Source organism: Spea bombifrons, chromosome 4 (assembly GCF_027358695.1).
Source record: "Spea bombifrons isolate aSpeBom1 chromosome 4, aSpeBom1.2.pri, whole genome shotgun sequence".
In the NCBI taxonomy this organism is placed as follows: Eukaryota; Metazoa; Chordata; class Amphibia; order Anura; family Pelobatidae; genus Spea; species Spea bombifrons.
In genome coordinates this window covers 65,804,881-65,828,652 of record NC_071090.1, presented here as the reverse complement: position 1 = coordinate 65,828,652, position 23,772 = coordinate 65,804,881, and the positions used below count along the sequence as shown (strand labels likewise).

At 39.1% G+C, this 23,772-nt stretch overlaps 1 protein-coding gene across 1 annotated transcript; it reads left to right on the top strand.

The window, feature by feature from the left end:
- Positions 1-7,756: 7,756 nt before the first annotated feature.
- On the top strand, positions 7,757-16,163 carry LOC128492621 (zinc finger protein 391-like). Its single transcript, XM_053465221.1, has 8 exons — positions 7,757-7,864; positions 8,908-9,039; positions 9,766-9,954; positions 10,586-10,619; positions 10,801-10,955; positions 13,131-13,319; positions 13,929-14,034; positions 14,949-16,163. Exons 2-8 carry the CDS (start codon positions 8,962-8,964, stop codon positions 16,091-16,093), a joined length of 1,896 nt encoding a protein of 631 aa, XP_053321196.1. The 5' UTR covers positions 7,757-7,864; positions 8,908-8,961; the 3' UTR covers positions 16,094-16,163.
- Positions 16,164-23,772: the final 7,609 nt, after the last annotated feature.

Below are 23,772 nucleotides of genomic sequence, written 5' to 3'. Positions count from 1 at the left end.
TACTTATTTAATTTACAAATGTTTCAATTCTGCAGAACACAATTGTGTTTATTCAATGATCAGTGAATAGAAGTCAAATGAAGACTCTTGCCTCCCTCCATTTACATGCGGGACAAGTTAAACCTTTATCCCAAAAAAACCTTTCTGCGTTGGCTTTTTTTACCAGCATGTAAGCCAGCTGATCGCATAATAGATGGCAGTGTGATAGCACCTTAAATCCCCCACCCAGTGTCTGTTATCATGGTAGGGAGCAGCCAGATCCCTCAGTGGGACCATCACTCCCTAAATTTTTATGGTTATAGAAGTCATTAACCCCTTAAGGACAATGGGCGGTCCCTAAACCCATTGAAAACAATGCATTTTGAGCCTGTACATGTACGGGCTTTGTCATTAAGGGGTTAATCAGCGTACCACTGTCTGCAGCATTCTGCAGTAAATGTGGGGTTTCAGTTTGAATTGAAGTCGTGCACGTACTGTTAAACACATGAAACTTCCATTTGCAGCAGAGAAGATGACTGCCAGTGATTACCAGAGCCAATCCAGTAATACCCTACAGAAATCATTTCTCTTTGATTGCTACATGTATGGTAGGTAGCTGGCACTGGAAGGGTTACGATAAAAGACAAACCAAGTATAAACTGTAGATTTGTCGTGCAAAATATTTCTTACCAATACATCTGCTAAAGGTAGGTATAGTGGAAAGATCAAAACAAACTCACGTTACCAAACACCCACGTTGTGAATTGAGACTAGCTCTGATATTGCAAACCTGAGATTAAATATCGTTTCTCATTTAAAAAAAAACTTTCAATGACAACATCTTAAAGTGCCCTCTTGCTGTTCCATATCTTTTCAAGGTGTTAAAGTCGTTCTCCTTTTAAATAAAATGCCATATCATGACTAGATGCATGGATGAGGGGGATTCCTTGGAGTATTGGTTTAATGGATGATGCAGAGAGAAAAATGAGAATAACCACTTTGAAGCGAAAGATACAAAATTATGTTGATGTTTGAATAATGAAATTTGTACTCCATGCAACAGCAGTAACTTGCTGTGAGCACAGAGTGACTGCTTTTTTAATAAGGGTTTTTATGAAGGTCCCTTAGCAGCTAATGCTGTTAAAATGGTAATGACCACAGATGCATGTTGCGGGAAGAAACAAGCTCAGATACAATGCAATAAAAATAGCATTGTAAAATAATATTACTAACTTTATTCCCTGCATAATGCATAGTTAAAGGGACACTATAGTCATCATATGCACTATTATGCACATGATTGAACTCTAATTGTAGAGGAAGAGATGTTTAGCCAGAAACATCTCCTGATGCCTGCACCCACATGACATAGTCACCCAGGGCCAAGCCTAGGGTCAATAAAGGCAGGGTGCGTGATTTTATTTGGCCCCCAGGTATGTGTGGGTTTATTATTAACTCCTCCTTTTAACAAGCATAACACCTCTAACCATGCCCATTTTCTATGGCAACCACTTCACCTCTTTGGGCTTCCAAGAAGAAAAATGTGAGCAAATTTTAACAGTGCTTACTTTGTCCCCAAACAGCTTGTGAGTACCATATTTGCCCCCCAAGCAACTTACCAGAGCATCTTTGGCAAAGCATTATATAGTGAGCCAGACAGAGATGGCGGTACTGCATGGCTCTCATCAATATACTGAGCCAAACGTTGATGGTGGTACAGCATAACTCCCATCATTATCATTTCACTGCTTTTCACTCTCACTCTTACACACTCATGCTTTCTCACTAATGCTTGCTCATACTCTTGCACTCTCTCTCTCTCACTGTCTCTCTAGCTTCTAGTCTCTGCTTCAGTCTCCTTGCCCGCAGCTCCACTTCTTCTCTTGCCTCTTCTTGTTCTGCTGTCTTCCATCTTCTTTCTCTTCTGCTTGAACCAGACCTCCCAGCGAAAGTGGTAGGCAAAGAAGGTAGAGAGACTCGGCGGCATGACTTCAAGCTGTGCTGCCTGTCTGATGCACCCCTGTGTACCTGCCTAGGTGCAGCCTTGTACTCATCACCATTGAGCTCCAGCATCTGAAGTTTCCAATGCCAAGCATGTACAGAAACCACTACCAATTTCTGATCACAGACTGAAAAGGGCCAGGCACTGCTGCTTTTTCTAAAGCCAAATAATTTATTTTTATTCTTAAGTTTTTAATAAATGCATATTAAAGTACTGGACTGTCCCTTTAATGCTAGGGGTTATCATCTTAGATATAGCTATTCCATATAGATAGCCAACCCAGTTCTTCAGGGTAGCTCTTCATAATGCAGAGGAAAAATTAAGCTAATATTTCATTCCACCTACAGACCCATGACTTGGTAAAAAATCCTTTCAAACATTATTTCTTTCATCAGCTTCAGCCTCTAACTTTTTAGCTAGTAGCCTCCTTCTTATAGCAATATATATTAAGCCACAATTAAATAATTTATAGTTTGTGAGTCAAATTAGAAATAAAATAACACACTTTTAACTGTACCATGGACAGACTGATTTGAGTGGCAGGCAGGCATTTGCCCTCTAGGATTCTATCATGTTAATGAGTTTTGTCACAATGCGATCCAATTTGTCCACCATAGACTACAGTGCAGAAAAATATTTACAGCTGCTTCATAACCTCTTGGGAAACCAAAGTGTCATTCAATGTTCTAATTCATTAGCATTATCAGGGAACATCATGAAACTGCACAATGATTGACAGCTTAGCTCCCAAAATGTTATTCAGCAGCCACAGTCTTTAAAGCAATGGTCTCTCCTCTGGACAAGTCACATTATATGACAGATGATTAAAAATAACAGTATCCCACAGGGCAATTTCTGGCATGCTATAGATACCAGTCTAACTAAAATACTGCACTTTTCATAAAAATAGAGTTCTTTAATTTAAACATACTAATCCCACACAATCTAATATTCCATTTGTAAATGTCCGTCTTCCTTTTTCTCCCTTTTCCCCCCACCTCTTATCCTCATCCTTATTTCCTGCTTCATCCCCATCTTATAATAAAGTGTCCAGTTCTTCTTTTATTTTCAACATTTTCATGCTTTGGCTAGGATTTATTGTTTAGCACTCTTTCACATTTACAACAATGGCCTATTTCCCCTTTGTGACTGGCTCGTCATTTTTAATATTTATAACTTATTGTGAAGAAACAATGGAAAGAATAGAAGGTTTTTAAATGCCACAAGTATGAGTTTAAGTATAAAGGTTTAAGACACTACTTATAAACAAGTCTACTTGAAACTACTTAAACTGATTGCAAGCTCACATTAACAGAGCCATCTTAACACGTGTAAATGTCATTGCCAATTTTGTACATTACCTATTTTAACCCCTTAAGGACCAGACTGTTTTTTATTTTTTTTCCCCTTCGTGACCAAGGCTGTTTTAGCACTTTTGCATTGCTCGTGTTTAGTTGTAATTTTCTCCTCTCCTATTTAGTGTATCCATACAAGTTATATATATATATATATATATATATATATATATATATATATATAATTTATTTTTATTATTTTTTTAGGGCATCTGGCTTTCTTCAGATACCATTTTTATATCAAATCTAATTTCCTAAAAAAAAAAACAAAATAAAATATGATGAAAAAAGTACCTTTTCCCACTTGTATTTAAAAAAAATGTACCCATCTAAAAGAGCTAATAAAAAAAATGCTAAATAGATTCTACTATTTGTTCTGAGTTTAGAAATACCCAATGTTTTTTGCTTTTTTATTGTGCAATAAGTACAAGTAGCGTTTTGCTATTTCAAAACCAATTTTTTCCAAATCTGGTCATTCTGCCTCATGTGCTATTTTGGACATCTTTGAAGCCTGCCAATGCAATTTACCCCCATCAAACCATATATTTTTGAAAACTAGACACAGCAAGGTATTTCAAATGCTGGTACGTTATCCCTTTCCATGCACTTATTCTTCTATTACCTTTTGTCAAACTAATTGTTTGTGTTTTTTTTATCACACACTTTGTAATTTAGGTATGAATTTACAGCTCCTGGTATATGTCACTGCCAAACAACACTACATTATGTGTCCAGCAACATCTCCTGAGTACAGTGATACCCCGCATGCATGGGTTTGTCAGGTTGTTTGGGAGGTAAAATGCCACATTTGGGAAGTGCATATTTTGGAACTTTAACATCTGGTCCTACTGCCCCATGTCTTAATTTGGCCATCTTTGAAGCCGGCTAATTCAGTTTACCCCATCAAACCATACATTTATGAAAACTAGACACCCCAAGGTATTTCAAATGACAATATTTTAACCCTTTCTATGCACAAGATTCTACCACCAGCCTTTGCCAAAGTTTGTGGTATTTTTTCACACAAATTGTACTTCAGGTATAAATTTATAGGTCATGGTATACAGCACTGTCAAACAACACCCCAATATGTGTTCAGCAAAATCTACTGAGTACAGTGATTCCCCCATGCATGGGTTTGCTGGGTTGTTTGGGAGGTAAAATGCCACATAGGAACTTTGACATCTGGTCTTTCTGCCACCATGTCTTATTTGGAAAATCTTTGAAGCAGGTCAGTTCAATTTACTCCATCAAATCATGCACTAATTTTACTACCAGCCTTTTGTCAAAATTTGTGGTGGTATTTTTATGTGGTTTTTCCCACTTCAGGTATCACTCCTGGTATACGTCACTGTCAAACAACACAACACAGTATGTGTTCAGCAACATCTCTTGAGTACAGTGATACCACCCATACATTGGTTTGCCTGGTTGTTGGGGGCTAAAAGGCCACATTTGGGAAGTGCACTTTTTAAAATTTTGGTCAGTCTGTGCCTATACCCTATTTGGGACATCTTTGAACCCAGCCACTCCAATTTACACCATCAACCCACTTTTTTTTAAAGTAGACACCCCTTGGGTATTTGAAATGCTAGTATTTTGACTCATTCCATTTCAGGAGTTTGGGGAAGATACAGCGCTAATTTTAGCACTTGCTCATAAAAAGAAACTATTTCCTTTTTAATCTTTTTGGACTTTTTTTTTTTACATTTTGTTAGAACTGGGTGGTTCCCCTCATGGTGACATCGCTGCATAATTATTTTTAAATGTTACCCCATTTTTATTTATTTTTTTCCTTTTTTATATTTTACTAATCACATTGTGATTAGAAAGCTCCATTGACTCGCATGGTTGAATGCAGTACCTGTACTCAAAACTGAACTAACAGGTTTTAAAGATGTCCTAAATAGAACATGGGGGCAGTATGAGCAAAACTGAAAAAAATGATTTTGAAATAGCAATATGCTACTTGTACTTATTGCCCTATAACTTGTAAGAAAAAAAAACATAAAAACAGTATTTCTAAACTCAGGACGAATACTAGACTCTATTTACCATGTTTGTTCAGTAGCTTTTGTAGAAGAGTAATAGATTTTTTATAAAACAAGATAAAGTACTTTTTTTTAATTGTTCACTATATTTTATTACTTTTTATTATGTTAAATTAGATAATATGTACCTAAAGAAAGCCTTCTTGGCCTGAAAAAAACAACATACTGTATTTGCTCGATTATAAGACGAGGTTTTTTTCAGAGCAAATGCTCTGAAAAATACCCCTCGTCTTCTAATCGGGGTCGTCTTCTAATCAGACCTCAAATAGAGGTCTGATTAGGAGACTAAGATCCAGATCCCCCGCACCGCTGCAGGGGACCTGGATCCTCCTGTCTCACACACCCCCCCCATATCATACACACACTTACCGGTGCTTCCTGCTGTGTTGCCGGGGCAGCGGGTTGACGTCTACGCGATCCGCGTAGACAACGTCCGCTGCAGTCGGAAGGAGGTGTGGCTAGCAGCGGGGGTTGTCTGCGTCCGTCGCGTAGACCTTCCCCGACTGTCAGAGATCAGAGCTCTCCGGTGCGGGGAACTCTGATCTCTGACACCCGGGAAAGTATACGCGACGGACGCATACAAACCCCCGCTGCCAACTCCACCTCCTTCCGGCTGCAGCGGAAGGCGACGTCAACCCGCTGCCCCGGCTCGAAGTACCGGTAAGAGAGGGCTGAGAGGGGTGAGAGAGAGAGAGAGAGAGAGTGTGTGTGTGTGTTAGTTAAACGGGGGTATAGGGTGTGTGTGTGTTAAATGGGGGCATAGGGTATTTCTGGAGTGGTGTTAAGGGGGCATTTAATAGAGCACTCTGCCTCCTGAAATGCCTTATACCTCCCTATATGGCACTCTGCCCCATAATATGCCTTTTAACCCCCTAAATGCCAGAGTGGCATATAGGGGTATAAGGCATTTCTGGAGGCAGAGTGCTCTATACAATGCCTTTTAACTCCCTTAATGCCACTCTGCCTCCTGGAATGCCTTATACCTCCCTACATGCCACTCTGCCCCATAATATGCATTTTAACCCCCTAAATGCCAGAATGGGATATAGGGGTATAAGGCATTTCTGGAGGCAGAGTGGCACATAGGGGGTCAAAAGGCATACCATGGGGCACAGTGGCATATAGAGGGTTAAAAGGCATATCATGGGCCACAGTGCCATATTGGTGTGGCAAGTCTGGGGGCAGATGTGCGTAACTGGGGGACAGGTTGGAAAATACAAGGAAATAAAAACAAAAAAAATATTTTTCTCAATCATAGCTTTTATTAAAAAAAATAGTTTACATGAATTAACATTTACTGGTAAAACTTTTTTTCCTTTGGGGTCGTCTTATATTCAGGCTTTTTCTTTTTTTCCTCAGTTAATATTCAGATTTTGGGGGGTCGTCTTATAATCAGGCTCTGTTGTGTTGGTACAGTAAATGAGAGGGAAGGAAATGTTAACACAGCAATTACCCAAAATAAAAAAAGCACAGCTCTGTCGTTAAGGAGCTAAAAAAGATTCTCAATACTTTACCTTAAAAGGCGGGGCATTTGGCCACCCTAGTCATTTTCATCCCTGGGAACTTCTCGGCTCCGGCTACCCGGACTGCACACTGATGTCAGCAGGCGGCCCCGCTAATGTCGGTGGGCAACCCCACTGACATTAATGGGAGTTCCCGCTGATGGCAGTGGGGAAACACCCCCTCTTAAAGGAGAAATGGACGGGGAGCGGTGGGTGTCAAGGAGCAGCGCTCACCCGGCAATCTCTGGGTCAAACCTGGAGAGTTCCCAGGTATGGTCATGTTACCAACATGTGACATAATCTTTTTTTTATTTACATCATCATAATCCGCAGTGGTGTACGACGAGTAAGTAGTGTGTTAACATATTGACTTACAGAAACAAGAGGTAAGGGGGGCCCTGACCAAACTAATTTACAATCATGGTATTTTTCCCTTCTTAGGTGTTTCTAAGAAGAACGACAAAACAAACATTTTTGCTATGTTTATATGCAGATTTATGTGACTTATAAAGCAGAACACGGGGGTACAGTCCATGTCCAGCAAACGTTTGGAGCTCCTAGCTGACCTCATGGATGAATAATCAAACATATGATTAAAGCACGGTATAAGAATTCAAATATAATGACACATGTAAATATATTTACATCGGCTACGTTAACATGCAAATCAAGACACACAACACTTCCTCCACACCGGGTACTACTGATACATACACCAACATCAAACACGGAAGTAACATAGGAGGTAAAACAAAGCTGGATCTTATTGGTTGGGCGCTTGGTGATGTAACGCCTCAGTTTCCCACCACGTGATTGTGGGAGTTGGTGTTTTCTTGACAGGAAAAGCTCTCTCGCTCGAGGCGGGATTGGGACTACAACTCCCAGAACGCACCGCGGCGAAGGGCGGCCTAATGAATGGTTGAGGCGGATGAGAGCTTTGTTATTACCTTCCAGCACCCACTGGACTACTGTAAGGTCTGTTCTGATATGTGCTTTCCCTTTTTATGTTAATGTATTCTAATCCGCATTAAGATTTTGCAGCAGAACTGGTCTAGCCCACAATTCATTTTAATATCCTAGTTTGCAGCACAGTCAGGGTTGCAATATGATCTGCTTTCCTTTTCCTCATACATACACTGGAGTTAAGGTAAAGCACATTTGGCAGTACTGTACACATGAACTATATAATAACACAGCTGTTATTTATTTATTTATTTATATATATATCCTCAGTGACAGAAATGTAATGTTGTTTTATTTATTTATGTATGTAACAATCTAACCTTATGCTTAGGGTCTCACACACAACACATTGCAAAAGTATCTTTAACTTCTTGCTCCAACTTGATTAAACTATCCAGACACAGATCCATGGCTGTATATGTTTACAAAGTTTGGGTGCATATATAATGCATGTATGCGATTACATCTCCAGACGCATTTTTGTTATCTTATGATCTAGTTTTTGTCACTGTCTGTAGCAGTTTGTGATCCCTTTTAGTGGTCAGCATATATGTAGAACATGGTGTAAGTGATGGTCATGTTGAATGGTTTTTGGTGTGATCTTGTCATTTAATGAAATATTAAAGCTTCCCCAAGCCTATACCTACCCTGCAGCGACTTTCTATAAGAGTTAATGAATATCATTTCACTATGATGACGTTTTTCTTTTTGACTAATTGGAAGCGGGGCAAGTGGGGTAGCTGCTGCTGGGCTAAAAATGAGAAAAAATCAGGGATCTGTGAGATGAACACAGTGTGCTTCACGGATCAATGAATTTAAAATAAAATCTGGGCATGATTACACTGTAGTATCCTATGTAACAGTGTTTGCAAATAATTAGCGGTATATTTGCATTTGATTTAATTTGCAGGTGTCACTATGAGATAGTATACATTATTCTGCATCCCTCTAGATGTTTTTAGTAGAGTCTTGTCATACTATTTATACATATTAACTAAAAAGTATACATAGATGTAACAATAAAATCAAATGTAACAATATTAATGTAATTGCAGCAAGAAGAAAAGTCCATCTTTTTGTAGTGCTTGGTTTGTTCCTTGAGAAATAAGATGAGCACGGAAAAACAGCTGGCAACAGATGAAATTTTAAACCACAGCCTGGAAATCATCTTCTTGGTGACTGGAGAGGTGAGGGATTATAATTCAAAGACATCATATATATTCTTTAATGCAAGTGATAGCTGCGTGGTCCCTTTTACATGTTCATGTCTGTTCTGCAAATGCATGTGGGGATCACCACATGTATATTTGCTGCTTTTTATACGCCCCCTCCCCCCCCAGCTAAATAATGTGCAAGAGTTTTGTCCGGCTGAACACATCTCTTGACATGTTGATACACCTCCGGTCAGACCCCAGTGTGCATTGGTAGCCAATAAGTGGCAAAGATAGTCGGGCCATGGAGGAGCTTTAGATTAGAGCTTTAACATGCAGTCTTCCGAAACAATAAATTAAAATGTAAGTATTAATGTGAATTCTTCTTTAAAGGGAGTGTCAGGGACATTAGACCCCATCTCTTTAAGTAAACTACCCAAGAATCAAAGCTAGAACAGACACAAAGGTATCCCAGTGGTTTAAACAAAGGCAAGACTAAGCAGAAATGTTCACTGTACATTAAGAGATCCACCTCTGCCTTAAACGAAAGATTTGTGTTCCTACATAGACAGCAAGGAAAGCCGATATCCATTCATTTTATATTTTTAAAGATACTCGTAATTCTTTTGAATAGATTAATTTGTGATGCTAATATACTTGAGAAACTGTTTTTATGAAACCATGGAGAGTGAAGTGCATACATACTAATTATTTTTCATGTAGTAATTGACTTATTCTTATTTTTATTTTTTTTTAATGTAGAATTACATACTTGCGAAGAAGCATGTGGGTGTTGATAAAGGCACTCGATGCACATTAAAAGACACATACTCACCTCAGACTCCTGAGCAGCTAGTTAATTCCACTATACAAGAGGGAAATCAGAATGCACCAGTCCCCGAGAGTGTTATGGAACAGGCCAAAATGATCATTCAAATACTGAATGAAGAGGTGGGTTGTTGGATAAAATCACAATGTCCGTTGTGGTTACAAATAATGTAATAATTGATCATTGTCGGTACTATGTAATCTTAATATTAGAAATTCTGCTACTATTTAAATCTTGACGGATATTAACAATTTAAAATATCTTCGCTGGTAGGGGAAGTAAACGACTTATGCACCTAGTTGCTTGTCGGTACTTCCTCTGTAGAAAGGTACATTCAACGCTATCACTTTTATTAAAACCTATAGGTCAGTTAGCGTAATTGTTCTTAGATTTTAGTTGAAAAGTACACCTTGCAGAAGCTGAAATACAGGTACAATATTGGGAGATCTTTTAACTTTTAAGTTACTTAGTCTTTTTTTTTTCCCCCCCTATGTGTAAACATAGGATAGGTCTCTGATAGATGTTTATTTTATATTCTGAACACCATTCAACAGGTTGGCTTGGTTTGGTGCTTTAAAATGATGAGGAAAAGGTCTTGAAGATGTGTGCTTCCCCCTGTCTTTGAAAAATAGCACTTGTCATGGAGGAAATGTGAATGTGCCATCAATCCATCTACCAAGTTCTTTATTTGGACAAATATTTTGGGGATTGCAACTTCTTTCTCTCTAAATTTTGCTTTCTTTTTATTTGTAGCTGCATTGCTCTTCTGGTTCTGTTAACGGCACTGGTGAGGGTGAGTAAACGTTTTACCTATGAAAATAGTGCCCAGATAATGGTTGTTATTAATAGTTCAGCATATTCAAGGCACACATCTTGTTATTTTGTCTCTATAAATCAGTATAGCATTTGGTGTGTTCTTTAAAACACATTGCTCTTTGTACACTATGTATCTATCTCTTCAGCTGCAGAGTCCACAAAACATGTCTGCAAGGACCAGAGCCAAATCTCAGAGCACTTAACAAACCTGGTTTTGTTGGTAAATAAGATGGAAGCTGCCAAGACCGAGATAAATGAAAAGATTTTGTATCATACCTTGGAAATCATCCATCTTGTGACCGGAGATGTGAGTAATAGAAAAGTATTTTTTCCACTTTTAGACCATTAAAATTTAAGGTGCAGGATTCTAAGGAAAGACCTTATTCAACAGTTTGGAATTTTGGCCTTAAATGCAATATTAATATTGAACAATTGTCAGGTCTTACCTGCATTGGCAACATAACTATTAATATGGGCCCCAAGTAGACTTTACTTTGTTTGTGCTGCAGTGGTTTGGATCAGATGTATTATTGCAAGAATTGTATTAAAATATTAGTTTGACCATACGTAACTTCTTGTGCCATGCTTACAAATGCCGCCTCTACAGTTATTATACAGATCATTACAAACACTGGGTGTCTGCATGTAAATTCTTGCATAGCGTACATAAATTACATTGCTATAAGGGTGACCCCTGGCTATAGAGTAACCTGTGGGTAAGGTGTAAATATGTTTTCAATGCAGGTAATAAGGCTATGGTATCATTTTATATGGTAAATAGTTTACATAATTACCATATTGGCTCGAATATAGGCCGCACTTTTTTCCCCCCACTTTAAGTCTTTAAAGTGGGGGTGCGGCCTATATTCGGGGTCTAGCGCCCGACACCCGGGACATGCAGTCCTGGGCACCGGGCAGGCAGCGGGGTTAGGATACAGATCCCCCACATCGGTGCAGGGGACCTGCATCCTACTCCCCGATACGCTCAGACAGCCTCCCCTGCCGGCACTTTCCACGGGGGGGGTTGCCGGCACGGGAGGTTGTCTAAGCGCATCGTCCGGACAGTCACCGGCTGCGGCGATGCGGGTGACCGTCGGCACGATGCGTTTTACCTCTGCCCCCAAGACTTACCGGAGCAGACTCCCGGGTGTCTTGTGTGGCCGGCGGGGGACATCTACGCAATACGCGTATACAACTTCCGGTTGTATACGTGTATTGCATAGATGCCCCCCGCCGGCCCCGCAAGACACCTGGGAGTCTGCTCCGGTAAGTCGGGGGGGGGCAGAGTGGCAGCATATCTCGGGGGGGGTGGGGGAGGACAGTGGCAGCATATCTCGGGGGGGGACAGTGGCAGCATATCTCGGGGGGGACAGTGGCAGCATATCTCGGGGGGAGGAGGACAGTGGCAGCATATCTCGGGGGGGGGACAGAGTGGCAGCATGTTTTTTTGGTGCTTTTTTAAAGAAAAAAACTTTTTCTTTAAAAAAGCACCAAACTTTTAGGGTGCGGCCTATATACGGGGGCGGCCTATATCCGAGCCAATACGGTATATCAAATTATATTTTGTACCTCAACACAAGTTGAAAAGCAGAATGAGACATCGGATTTTTTATGGTCGGCATGCAAAAAGTAAAAGTTATGACCAACATTTCAATCATGACACAGAAATGACCCAGGCAAAAAGAAAACAGAGCATTAGAATTATTGGATCTCTTCAAATTCCAGTTACGGTACAATACTTAGATTTTATTGGAAGCGTGCCATTAACCTGTGGCACCAGGTATAAATGCATACAAATTTAGGGAAACAGAGGTGCACTCCTAAAAAGAAAACAAAAATGTATGCCAAAAACAATAGAAAATGTATTCAGCACAATCATGCTCATAGAAGCACTATTAAAGCAAAGCAAACTGCAAAGCAAAGCAGTGAAGGAAATGTTTTCCAGTAGACGTAGATTCTTTAGTTGGTATCTGATTTAAGAACGTATGCATATATATATATATTTCTTGTGTGTTTGTATAACAAGGCCAGTTCAGCCATTCCAGCAGGAAAAACATGCTGGCATTGGGCATTCATAATGAATGGTGAAACCACATCTCTATTTAAAGTAATTGAGAGGGGATGCATTTGTGGTACAAACTCCAGAGTGTATTGTGTTGTGCATAGGTAGCACCAAATAATCTATTTCAGTGGCCAGTGACAAGGTAGGGAAATGCACCCTGACATTCAACTGATGGAGTGGCTGTGACAATTCTGCAAGTCACTAAAACAGTGTCTGTTTCATCATGACACATTATCTGCTTTGGTGGCTGGTTCCTAATGTTGGAACATAGACACCACCTAGTGCTGGGCAATATTAGGACTTTAGAAGCACCGTGAGTGCCTGTCTGTAAGTGTAAGTGGTCACATGCAAGTAAAGACAGTACAATTTAACATCATCAATAGCCATTGCGTACAATGTTTATGTTTCTCACATATATAGGATTGTGTTGTAGTAAAGAAGCATAGCGAAAGCACCATTGCAAGCAGCAGCTCCGGTGCATCAGAAGGAGACAATAGGACCCAAAACCTCAGCAAGGATCGTCAGCCCAACTCTGTAGTACATGAGAGGAACAATGCAAAGAGGATACTAGGCCTAACCAATAAAATTATTTGTGCATTAAATGGAGTGGTATGTATTTCCTACCCTATTGATGAATGGCATTGTTTATATATGTACATCTGACAATAACAGGGGTCTGACAATAAAGGGGGTTATTCCCTAAATTTAGTTGCCATTTCTATTCACCAACTTCACTATGCATTATGAATGACCATGCCCAGGAAGGACTAAGTTGCCCCTGTATAATATATCATATAAAGATAATATCTACATATGTTGACTAATTTAAATATGTATCATATTGGGCCATCCAATCTCTTCCTGCATTAGAAGCTCACAGAGGTTGAACCTTCCTAGTGTAGAATGAAGACAAGGAGTTGAAATCGCAAATTCCCACTTTAGTGGGGGAAAAAAAAGTAGAGCAGCAAAACCCGTAACACTCTGTTGATATATCTAGTTTGCTTTGTAGTTTAAGGAGTCATTAAATACTCCCTGCCCGCTGTGATGCAGAACAATCGTTATGGACCAAAGAGCCCTAAATGCCCAGATAGGTAACTTTTTACTTCAATCCGACTTAAAAGCACATGTAATGAATGTTCCGTGTAGGTTTTATTAAACTTGGATTTTGGAAATGCTTGTTATCTGCAGATTTGAAAAGGGGTAAGGTGTATGTTTCAGGTGCCCATCAGATGTGAAGAAGGTTCAGGCTGTACCTCCACTGAAGGATATTTTAAGGATATTTTGAAGAATGGAATGCCAGATGAGTCCCTCCACTCAGAAATAGGTAAATGCGTGCCTGTGATGCATTTATTATGCAAACAGCTAGTCTAATGTTTCCACTGCAAGGGGGTGCTTTTAGGGAAAATAAATGTAAAGGCACTGTTCCACACAAACCATTAATTGGGCTGTCTATCATGAAAAGCAAATACACCAACACGATCTGCATTTTATTCTTTCCTCTGAATGTTAATCACGTTAAAAACAATGCAGACCATTCTCGGGGAGTGTTTTGCCCGATTGTTTCATGAATCAGGCAAAATCATTACACCATTGAAGAATACTTTTGGGGAAGTGGCTTGAGTATTCAAAAGTACTATTGATGTTTTTCGGTGCTGCTTTTGGTTAAAATGGTATACAATTTGTGTTTATTTGCAGAATATAACTTTACTGGGTGAGAACACAGAGAGACTTTGCATATAATGAAAAGGTCTACTGGCCTCCACATCTTCAAATTAATTTGCAAAAATGTATTCCCCTTTTTGACGACCCTTAAAGTAACCTGGACTAATCACCCCATTTCAGATCCACGATCTGAGAAAAGAGGTTTCTGGCTTTAAAGTTTAAAGTCATATTGACATTTTGCAAGTACTCCATGCATCTGTCACTATAAGCAGATCAATAGAATCTTTGTTTGTTGGTGGACTAGTTTGAAATTTTATATTCATTTTTTCAATGAAATTAATTTTCATTAATTTTGACATCCAGCTAGCTAATGAGTAAAACGTTTGTGGTTCTTTTATATTTTAACCTACAGTGTAGAAGATGTTCTTTCTATGAATGTAACCAGTTCACTGGTATTAGCAATTTAAAAACCAGACCAAGACCAAGCAGTTAGTTTGATGTAGGAAAGAATACGTTTTTAAAAGACATAAAGGGACTATGTTGACATTTTAAGTAGCAATTTTTTTCTCTCTACAGAAAAACCTGAAATTGAAAACCTTGACTTTAATATTGATCCTCCATCTCCTGAGTCTATAAAAGAGGAAACCAGTTGTCATAGTCCTGAAAATCTCCAGAGCCATTTGAAGTCCAGCAGGAGGAAGAACAGACCTGTGAGAGTTGTATCAAGCTACGTACCTGTGCAGGTAGGAAGTAAAGAATCCCCTCGCACCAGATATAAGCTGAAAAAAGTAACAGAGGCCCAAAGGACGCTTCCTGATAGCAAGGACTACAATGAAAGAACAGATATACCACAATCCGATACCACCATACCATCAGACTATAAGTGCAATCAGTGCTTTGAAATCTTTAATAGTGAATCGGATTACTCTTCCCATACATGTGCACAAGACACAGCGATGCCACATAATAAGGTCATTATTAAAGAAGAACAATCTGAGGAAGGAATTGGTCGATCTCAGGTTGTTAAACAACGTAGCAGAAGTTCCGGGTCAAAGCCATACCAGTGTACTCAGTGTGGAAAATATTTTAGTAAAAGCTCTCACCTAGTTACACATCAAAGGGTTCACACCGGTGAGAAACCATATATGTGTTTGGACTGCGGAAAACGTTTCACTAGCAGCTCAACACTAGTTGACCACCAAAGGATTCACAGAGGAGAGAAACCGTTTGTCTGTTCTGATTGTGGGAAATGTTTTACCAAGAACTCTAATCTAGTTGACCATCAGCGGACTCACACAGGAGAGAAACCATTTCCATGTAAAGAATGTGGGAAGCATTTTGCTCGTAGTTCAAATCTTGCTGAACACCTCAAGATTCATACAGGAGAAAAGTCATGTATTTGTCCTGTCTGTGGCAAAGGGTTTTCCAGATCCTCAAGTCTTCTAGAGCATCAGAAAATTCATACTGGAGGAGAAACGTTTATATGTTTTGAATGTGGTCAGTGCTTCACAAAGAACTCTAGTCTGGTTAGACATCAGAGCATTCATACCGGGGAGAAGCCCTTTGTGTGTATTGAATGTGGGAAATGCTTTTCTAATAGTTCAAACCTAGTCAGACATCAAATCACTCACACAGGAGAGAAACCTTTCATGTGCCCAATATGTGGGAGATCTTTCAACCAAAACTCAAATCTCGTTTCACACCAAAAAACTCACAAATAAGATTTTCAGTAACAAAAATGTGTATACTTTCACAAATGCTATAAAACCATTGAGGTATCAGATGATCAAATTCCTTGGGGGTCTTATCAATTTCGATAGTCCTTTTATTTTTAAGTGATGAATTTAAAATCCACTTTTTTTTAGGTTTTTTTTTTTTTTTTTAAACATTCACTGTACATAAGCATTTTAAGTTCTTGTTAGTATTTACAAGAAGGAGAGCGATTCAGTATCTGTATTCCTCCACTTGCAACAATGAAGGATTTGTGTTCCAACTACTGTAAGCGCAGCTGGCTCTTCAATTGGTACATGTCTGATTAACACATATATTTATCTGTCTTTTTTGTTTTTAGAGTCCGTTCTGAAAACATACAGACTTATGTTGAAACACTCATGGGATATATCATATATATTATGTTATATTTTTGTATACAATAAGTGTTTACATTGGTTGGTCACTAGTCACATTCGCTTTGGTATAATATAAGAAAACATTTAATTCAGAAGAGCCATTCAGCTTCATTCTTGAGGCATTTGTAATTATCACTGTAAAAATGTTCACTGGGAAAGTGGGAAATTTTGGAATATGACAGCCCTTCTTTAAGGCCCGAATCTTGGAAACAAGATTGCTTTCATTCACTGCACTGAATACCCTATTTTGTACTAAAGTACATTGAAACAGAGCACTTTCATAGAGTATATTGTCAAAAAAACCTCCATCAATAATTTCTCACATTAACAAGACTAATTAGCATGATTAATTTCCCTACCTGTACACACTGAAGCCTACTAGGAGTTAAAATGTTAACCCCTTACCCATTAAAACAAAGTAACCGTAAAAATCTGAAACGTCAGGCTCCTTCATGGATTCTTGCATTACCACTCGGATATTGCACTATTAACAAAGGTAAGTAAGTACTGTAAAAGTATTTCTGAAGTTTGTATTCTGTACGCTTTCTGCGTTTGCACTCTCTCTTCATTTGGAGAATGAGGATAATTAGTCAAGCTGCCATCATTAGTAATTGTTTCCATAATGCATTATGAATTTCCAATCAAAGGTTTACCGCTGCCTCAATCGAATGTGTTTATAGATCTTGAGGTGACATCTTGTGCTATCTTAAATAGATTATTAGACATTTTATTTTTTTTAAACGTTAATTAAGAAACCAAATTTAAGGAATTTACTGGGTTTTTTTTATTCTTAGTAATGCATGCACACAATTTTCTTCTGCACGTATGTGATGGCAAAAATACAGTACATTTCAGTTCCAACTTGCGTTCTTCTGTTATTGGATACCTGTGGGTCTTAAAACCAGTTTACATCTTGTTCACAAGCATTCATAACATAAATGTTGATGTTAATAAGAAACATTGTTTCCAGCACAAACATTGTAGTGATGGTAGACTGCTGTTGTTCTAACGATCTATAATGGAAGCAGTTTTCGAAACCTGCCTTTTTTTATTATTAGATTACATTATTGGGTTTTATCATATTCAAGCATAAAAAAAAATTATAAGGAATCAGTACGTAAAACAAGCATTATTTCCACTTAGCTTTTGATCTTATGTAATATACCTCTCGGAGATGGATCTTAAAATCATTGTGTACACCATGGCATCATCACATTTATGTTTATAAACAATTGAATCAATGGAGAATGTATATTTATTTTCTAGGATGTTTCTCCTTCTTGGGAAATGTCCAATTTCTTTCACAATATATATATAATGTTGCATTAATTGTGTTTTACCGCAGACTTAACCTCTGTTTTTTATAATACCCAACTATAACTATGTACAGAAATACTGCATTTTTCTTTATTTGAATTGTGATCTGTAGATCAGTGCACTAATTCCATGTTAAATATTATATTCAATGCAAAACTGCACCACACAAACATATTTTGAAATTAAAAAGAAGAAATTTAAAATCTAAACCCACACCTGTGGTTCCAGATGTTTCTTTATCTATCTATCTATCTAAAAAAAAAAGTCCAAAACTCCTAATAAGCTGCAATGGAAGTCCAGAAACTGGAATGGTTTAAGCATGCCTTTGTCCACATATGTCTCTTAAAGTCAGTACAGGCCTTAATGCCATAGCAGACCGTGGGACGTCATTTTAATTAAACTTTTTAACTGTGGTATGACTATTCCTTTAATGAGGCTTTGGGTGTTTTATCAGTTTTAACGTCCTTGTTAATTTTCATCCTCCTGCTGTTGTAATAATGTTACAGAATCTGATCTATAAATAAATGTAAGGAGATTGGTAAACCATTAGTCTTTGTGATAATGCACGGTTTGGCTTGCCTTTCTTAGCAAGAGTAATGCAGAAGGCTTACGATCCTCTAGATTGTAAACTCGTGAGCAGCCTCCTCTGTTTGTCAATTCAAGTTTTGTCATACTCCTTCAATTTATGTACTGTTGTAAGAAGCTCTGTATAAATTGGTGCTTTATAAATAAAATCTAATCTATTGCACTGTGTTACTGACTAGCAGGGCTGGACTGGGAATAATTGCATACAAGTCCCATATTTCGTGGTGCCATTATTGTGCACATTGGGCATGTGTGGGGTCCCAGCCCTAATTTTTTTTTGTGCAGAATAGAGACTGAAAATATGGGAAATTATTTGCCAAACAGTCTGTAAAACAGTGCAAATTATTCTTTGCAGGTAAACGTGCAAAACATTTGTTTAAAAAAATCAAACGGTCCTAATAACCACTAAGGATGAGGTCAATCAATAGAGGCAAGGACCAGTACAAATATGAATTTTTTGGTTTATTCAGGTATATACCGTATTTGCTCGACCCCCCCAAATCTGAATATTAATTTAGGAAAAAAGAAAAAGCCAGAATATAAGACGACCCTATAGGAAAAAAGTTTTACCAGTAAGTGTTAATTCATGTAAACTATTACATTTTTTAATGAAAGCTATGATTGAGAAAAATATTTTTTTGTTTTTATTTCCTTGTATTTTCCAACCTGCCCCCCAGTTACGCACATCTGCCCCCAGGCTTGCCACTCCAATATGGCACTGTGGCCCATGATATGCCTTTTAACCCTCTATATGCCACTGTGCCCCATGATATGCCTTTTAACCCCCTATGTGCCACTCTGCCTCCAGAAATGCCTTATACCCCTAAATCCCATTCTGGCATTTAGGGGGTTAAAAGGCATATTATGGGGCAGAGTGGCATATAGGGAGGTATAAGGCATTTCAGGAGGCAGAGTGGCGTTAAGGGGGTTAAAAGGCATTTCACAGAGCACTCTCCTCCAGAAATGCCCTATGCCCCCATTTAACACCCCCCCCCACACACACACACACACACACACACACACACACACACACACACACACACTCTAACCGGTGCTTCCCATTTCCTGTTGTATTGCCGGGGCAGCGGGTTGACGTCTACGCGATTCGCTGCAGCCGGAAGGAGGTGGAGTTAGCAGCGGGGGTTTGTCTGTGTCCATTGCGCAGACCTTCCCCGGCTGTCAGAGATCAGAGCTCCCCGCACCAGTGGGGCACCGACACCAGTGCGGCGAACTCTGATCTCTGACAGTCGGGGAAGGTCTGCGCGATGGACGCAGACAACCCCTGCTGCTAGCCACACCTCTTTCCGGCTGCAGCGTAAGTTGTCTACGCGGATCGCGTAGACGTCAACCCACTGCCCCGGCAATACAGCAGGAAATTGGAAGCACCGGTAAGTGTGTGTGTGAGTGGGGGGAGTGTTAAATGGCGGGGGGAGACAGAAGGATCCAGGTCCCCTGCAGCGGTGCGGGGGATCTGGATCTTAGTCTCATAGTCAGACCTCTATTTGAGGTCTGATTATAAAACGACCCCGATTAGAAGACGAGGGGTATTTTTCAGAGCATTTGCTCTGAAAAAAACCTTGTCTTATAATTGAGCAAATACGGTATGTGTGTACATGTAAGGGAAAGCAGGGAAGGGCTGACTGCTTTGAGTCCAGCGGCCAGGCACAGGCAAATGGCTCAGAAGCAGGGCCAGCCCTAGCATTGGTTCAGATGGGTCTATTGGATCCATCCATAATTTGCATGGGATCACCAACAATAGCAGGACAAGTGCAGAGATGAACCGAATAACATGCAAACCCCGTATGTACAGATCACATAAACAGAGACATGGAAACAGAGATCAACTGAATAATGCATGGAAACACTGCATTGTGGGTATGCAGTCAGAGATCCACTGAATAACGTGCAAATCCTGTGCTGCGGGTACAGATCAACCTTGAAACATATATATTAATGGAGATGTCTATAACGTTGCTTTAATATCCTGCCAAGATCTACTATCTTAATTAAAGTGTATGTATGTATGTATGTGTGCATGCATGTATGTATAAGTGTATGGTGCTGGAGCGGCTGTGTGTGTATGTAATTGTATGGTGTAAGAGAGTGTGTGTGTGTATGTATGCGTAAATGTAGAGCTGCCCCTGACCATCACACCCTCCCACATCATAATTCATATAATTCACGTCCCTCAACCACCATATCCAATTCATACCTTCCACCATCACTTCCCTCTCCTATCATTATCACCCTACATTGCACCCAAATCATCCCTTCTATCTCTATACCCACCTAGCATTATTCTCTCTTCATCTTTAGACGCTGTGCAGCATGCCCCAATTCTTATTTTTCTAAGTGTGAATTAATACTCTCAACTCCTCTTCCCCGGCCTCTTAGTCTGGTGGTCTGCCCGAAGGTCTGCCGTTCAAGAGATGACCCATACACCTGGTGTGATGCTGACCGGCAGATGCGCAGTGGATGACAGATCTATGACAGTGGATAGGATATGATTCAACCAGCACATATATCTTTTACAGCTCCAGCCGCGCATATAATCAGATGGCAGGACCAGCCCCAGGTGAGGCGGCCTACCGGGAAATATACAGGTATACTGGTAGGTCAGTCTGGCCCTGGACTTCTGCTATAACATTTATTGAACGTCGGTTTCTTGGATTAAAGACGGAAAGAGAGAGACTTTCCAGTATCTTGAATACACCTTTTATGTCAGGGATTCATTTTTCTTCAGATTCCAAATTATATCAAACTTAAGTTTAATTAGCACATACTGCACTGATGTAAACAGAAGAGCAATTAATAAAATGTATTTTGATAGACACAAATTAGTTGGTACAACATCACAGACATATATGGTGGATTTGAGTGAATGGGTGGAATGGCAAAGATGATATTTATTACGTATGGTAATGTGTCTGTAAAAACAATATGGTCAGGAGCTGAATTTAGGATGGACACTGTTAGTGTTAAAGGTTCAAATCAAATACACTTACAGATTTATTAGACAAACCAAGTACAATCCAATTAACAAAATGAATAGGCTCAGTGGATTCAGCTTGATTGACAGGCAAGTGGATTAACCAGTTCCTTGACATATTCTAATGCCACTTTGTACTGACATTGCGTGTCTCTTGTAGATTAAATATATATCGTATCATGGACCTGGCTCACCCTTTTTGATTTTTTTTCTTTTTGTTATTTATTTTAACCCTTTGAGTTTTTTGGCCTGGGGCACATTTTTTTTCCCTTGGTAGACCAATTTTTGTAGTTTTGCCGTAATCATATTTATGCGACAACCATATAAACACTTTACACTTTAAAAGTTTACACTTTAGGGAACAGACCTTTATTTTCTTTATTCAGGGCCAGTCGACCTATTCATAGAGACATTGTTTAAGGCAAATAGTGCAGCTGATTACATGAAATTATTTTCACATTGAAACCAAATAGTAAAAATAGCAAACAAATCACATTTCTTAAAAGATTAAAGGTTGTGCATAGGCACATGCAGCCCATGTTTAACGCAGTTAAGGCACACATAAACTAAACAATCAAAAATAGGTAGCAAATATACAAATCCACGTGTATGCCATTAATTCTGGTTGAGTGTGATAGCCACAGAAGCTCATCAGTCCACTTTTATTGCAAAGAAAAAATAAATCTAGAGAAAAACACAATTGCTTTTGTTTTATTTTTTGAACATGATTTTCAAATCGGTAGCAGGGTTCACAAATGGTCCACAAATGGTCCGTGGGTGACATGATGACATTTTAACGTCACACTCCGCAACATTTGTTACCATGGTAGCCAGCAACCATATTAGCCTGCTTGCTCCATGGGTTGATCACATTCTAAAGGCAGCGTTCTCATCTCCCCAAGAAAAAAACAGTGTGGTCAACACTTGGCTTTCATCTTTAACGGAAGTCTCAAGTGTACTCTAAAAATGCACACAACTTCCTCTGGGATGAGAGTTGGCTCAGGTGTCAATTTGTAGCCTACCCAACCATTACCGAACATTTTCTTCTGTACAAATGCACCCTATGGTATGAAATATATGGTTGGTTCCTGGGGTCCACTTTGCTAACCATGTAACATATACTTGGTTGGCACCGTGAGGGTTAAACATGCTCCTTTACATATGTTGCTTAATATGCATTAGAGCTAAATATATTAAAATCAATATTATCTTAAATGGCCCCAGTTTTACAAAACAAAACAAAAAATCACCCTTTTTAATACTTCCCTAAGGCACTTGCAGTATATCAGGAATAGTATAGAAAAGTGTCCATAAAATTTTGTTATAACTCCAGTTCCACAATTAAGTAGTTATATTTTTGGTAAAACAAAATGTTTTTTTTTTTTCATTGTACAATGAATCCTACTATTCAGTTGTTTTCTTCCCATCTATCTCTGTCTCTCAGCAATAATAAGAGGCTAATAAGAAGTCACTGTTTAAATAACCAACATATGTAACAGTTGGGAACTTGACAAAGAATGTCTGTATGTTTAACGACAAGTATTTAGTGTCGAACAGGAAGAACAAGAAAAAAGGTAGATAATGATCTCATTGGAAAGTATATACTGTGCTACGCTGTGCTGGGCCTGGCTGAATCTTCCATCTACCGGTTCAAACATCCTTCTAACAAATCGTATTTTTAACATATTTACATTGAAAATGGGGATATGTGTTAAAACCTATACCGTAAATAAGAAGATAAGTAATTGCTTAAATGGGCACTTCAGCCATCATATGTACTTTAGTGCATATGCTGGCCAAGGGTCTCCTTTAAATAAATGTTATTTTCCCCAGCAAAAGTTGGAGGAATAATCAGAAACCCTTGCCCTTTATGCATTTGCCTCCTTCCCAGCTCCTTGACTTGCAGAAGTGTTCCCAGAGCAAGCTTTGACATTGGCTTACACAATTCCAGGGGGTAACAAGACCCCCTATGCGCATGCTCAGAAAACACTCCCATTGATACCATGCTAATAGAATTAGACCAAAATAGAAAAGTGTAGTGTCACAAAGCAGTTTGAAAACAATGAAGACCCTAAATCTAATGCTACATCTTTTTTCTATGTTGGCCCAAAAAGGTATCACCTTTAACTAAAGACTCTGGAGAATCAGGAGATTATAGAAGCATTCTTGGAATTCTGTCACATTAGGTGTTCAGCTGCACAGTTTTGGCTGTTTGTATAAATGGCAACCTATGGAATCTCCCTGATGGCCGCTATATATAGAGTGCTCAGCCTCAGAAATGATCTTACATGTGGGTAAATGTGGCCCTTTGTCTGACAGACACAGCAAGCCAAATCTGATAAGCTTGTTTCAACATTAGCCTAAGTCATTTTGAAGACAG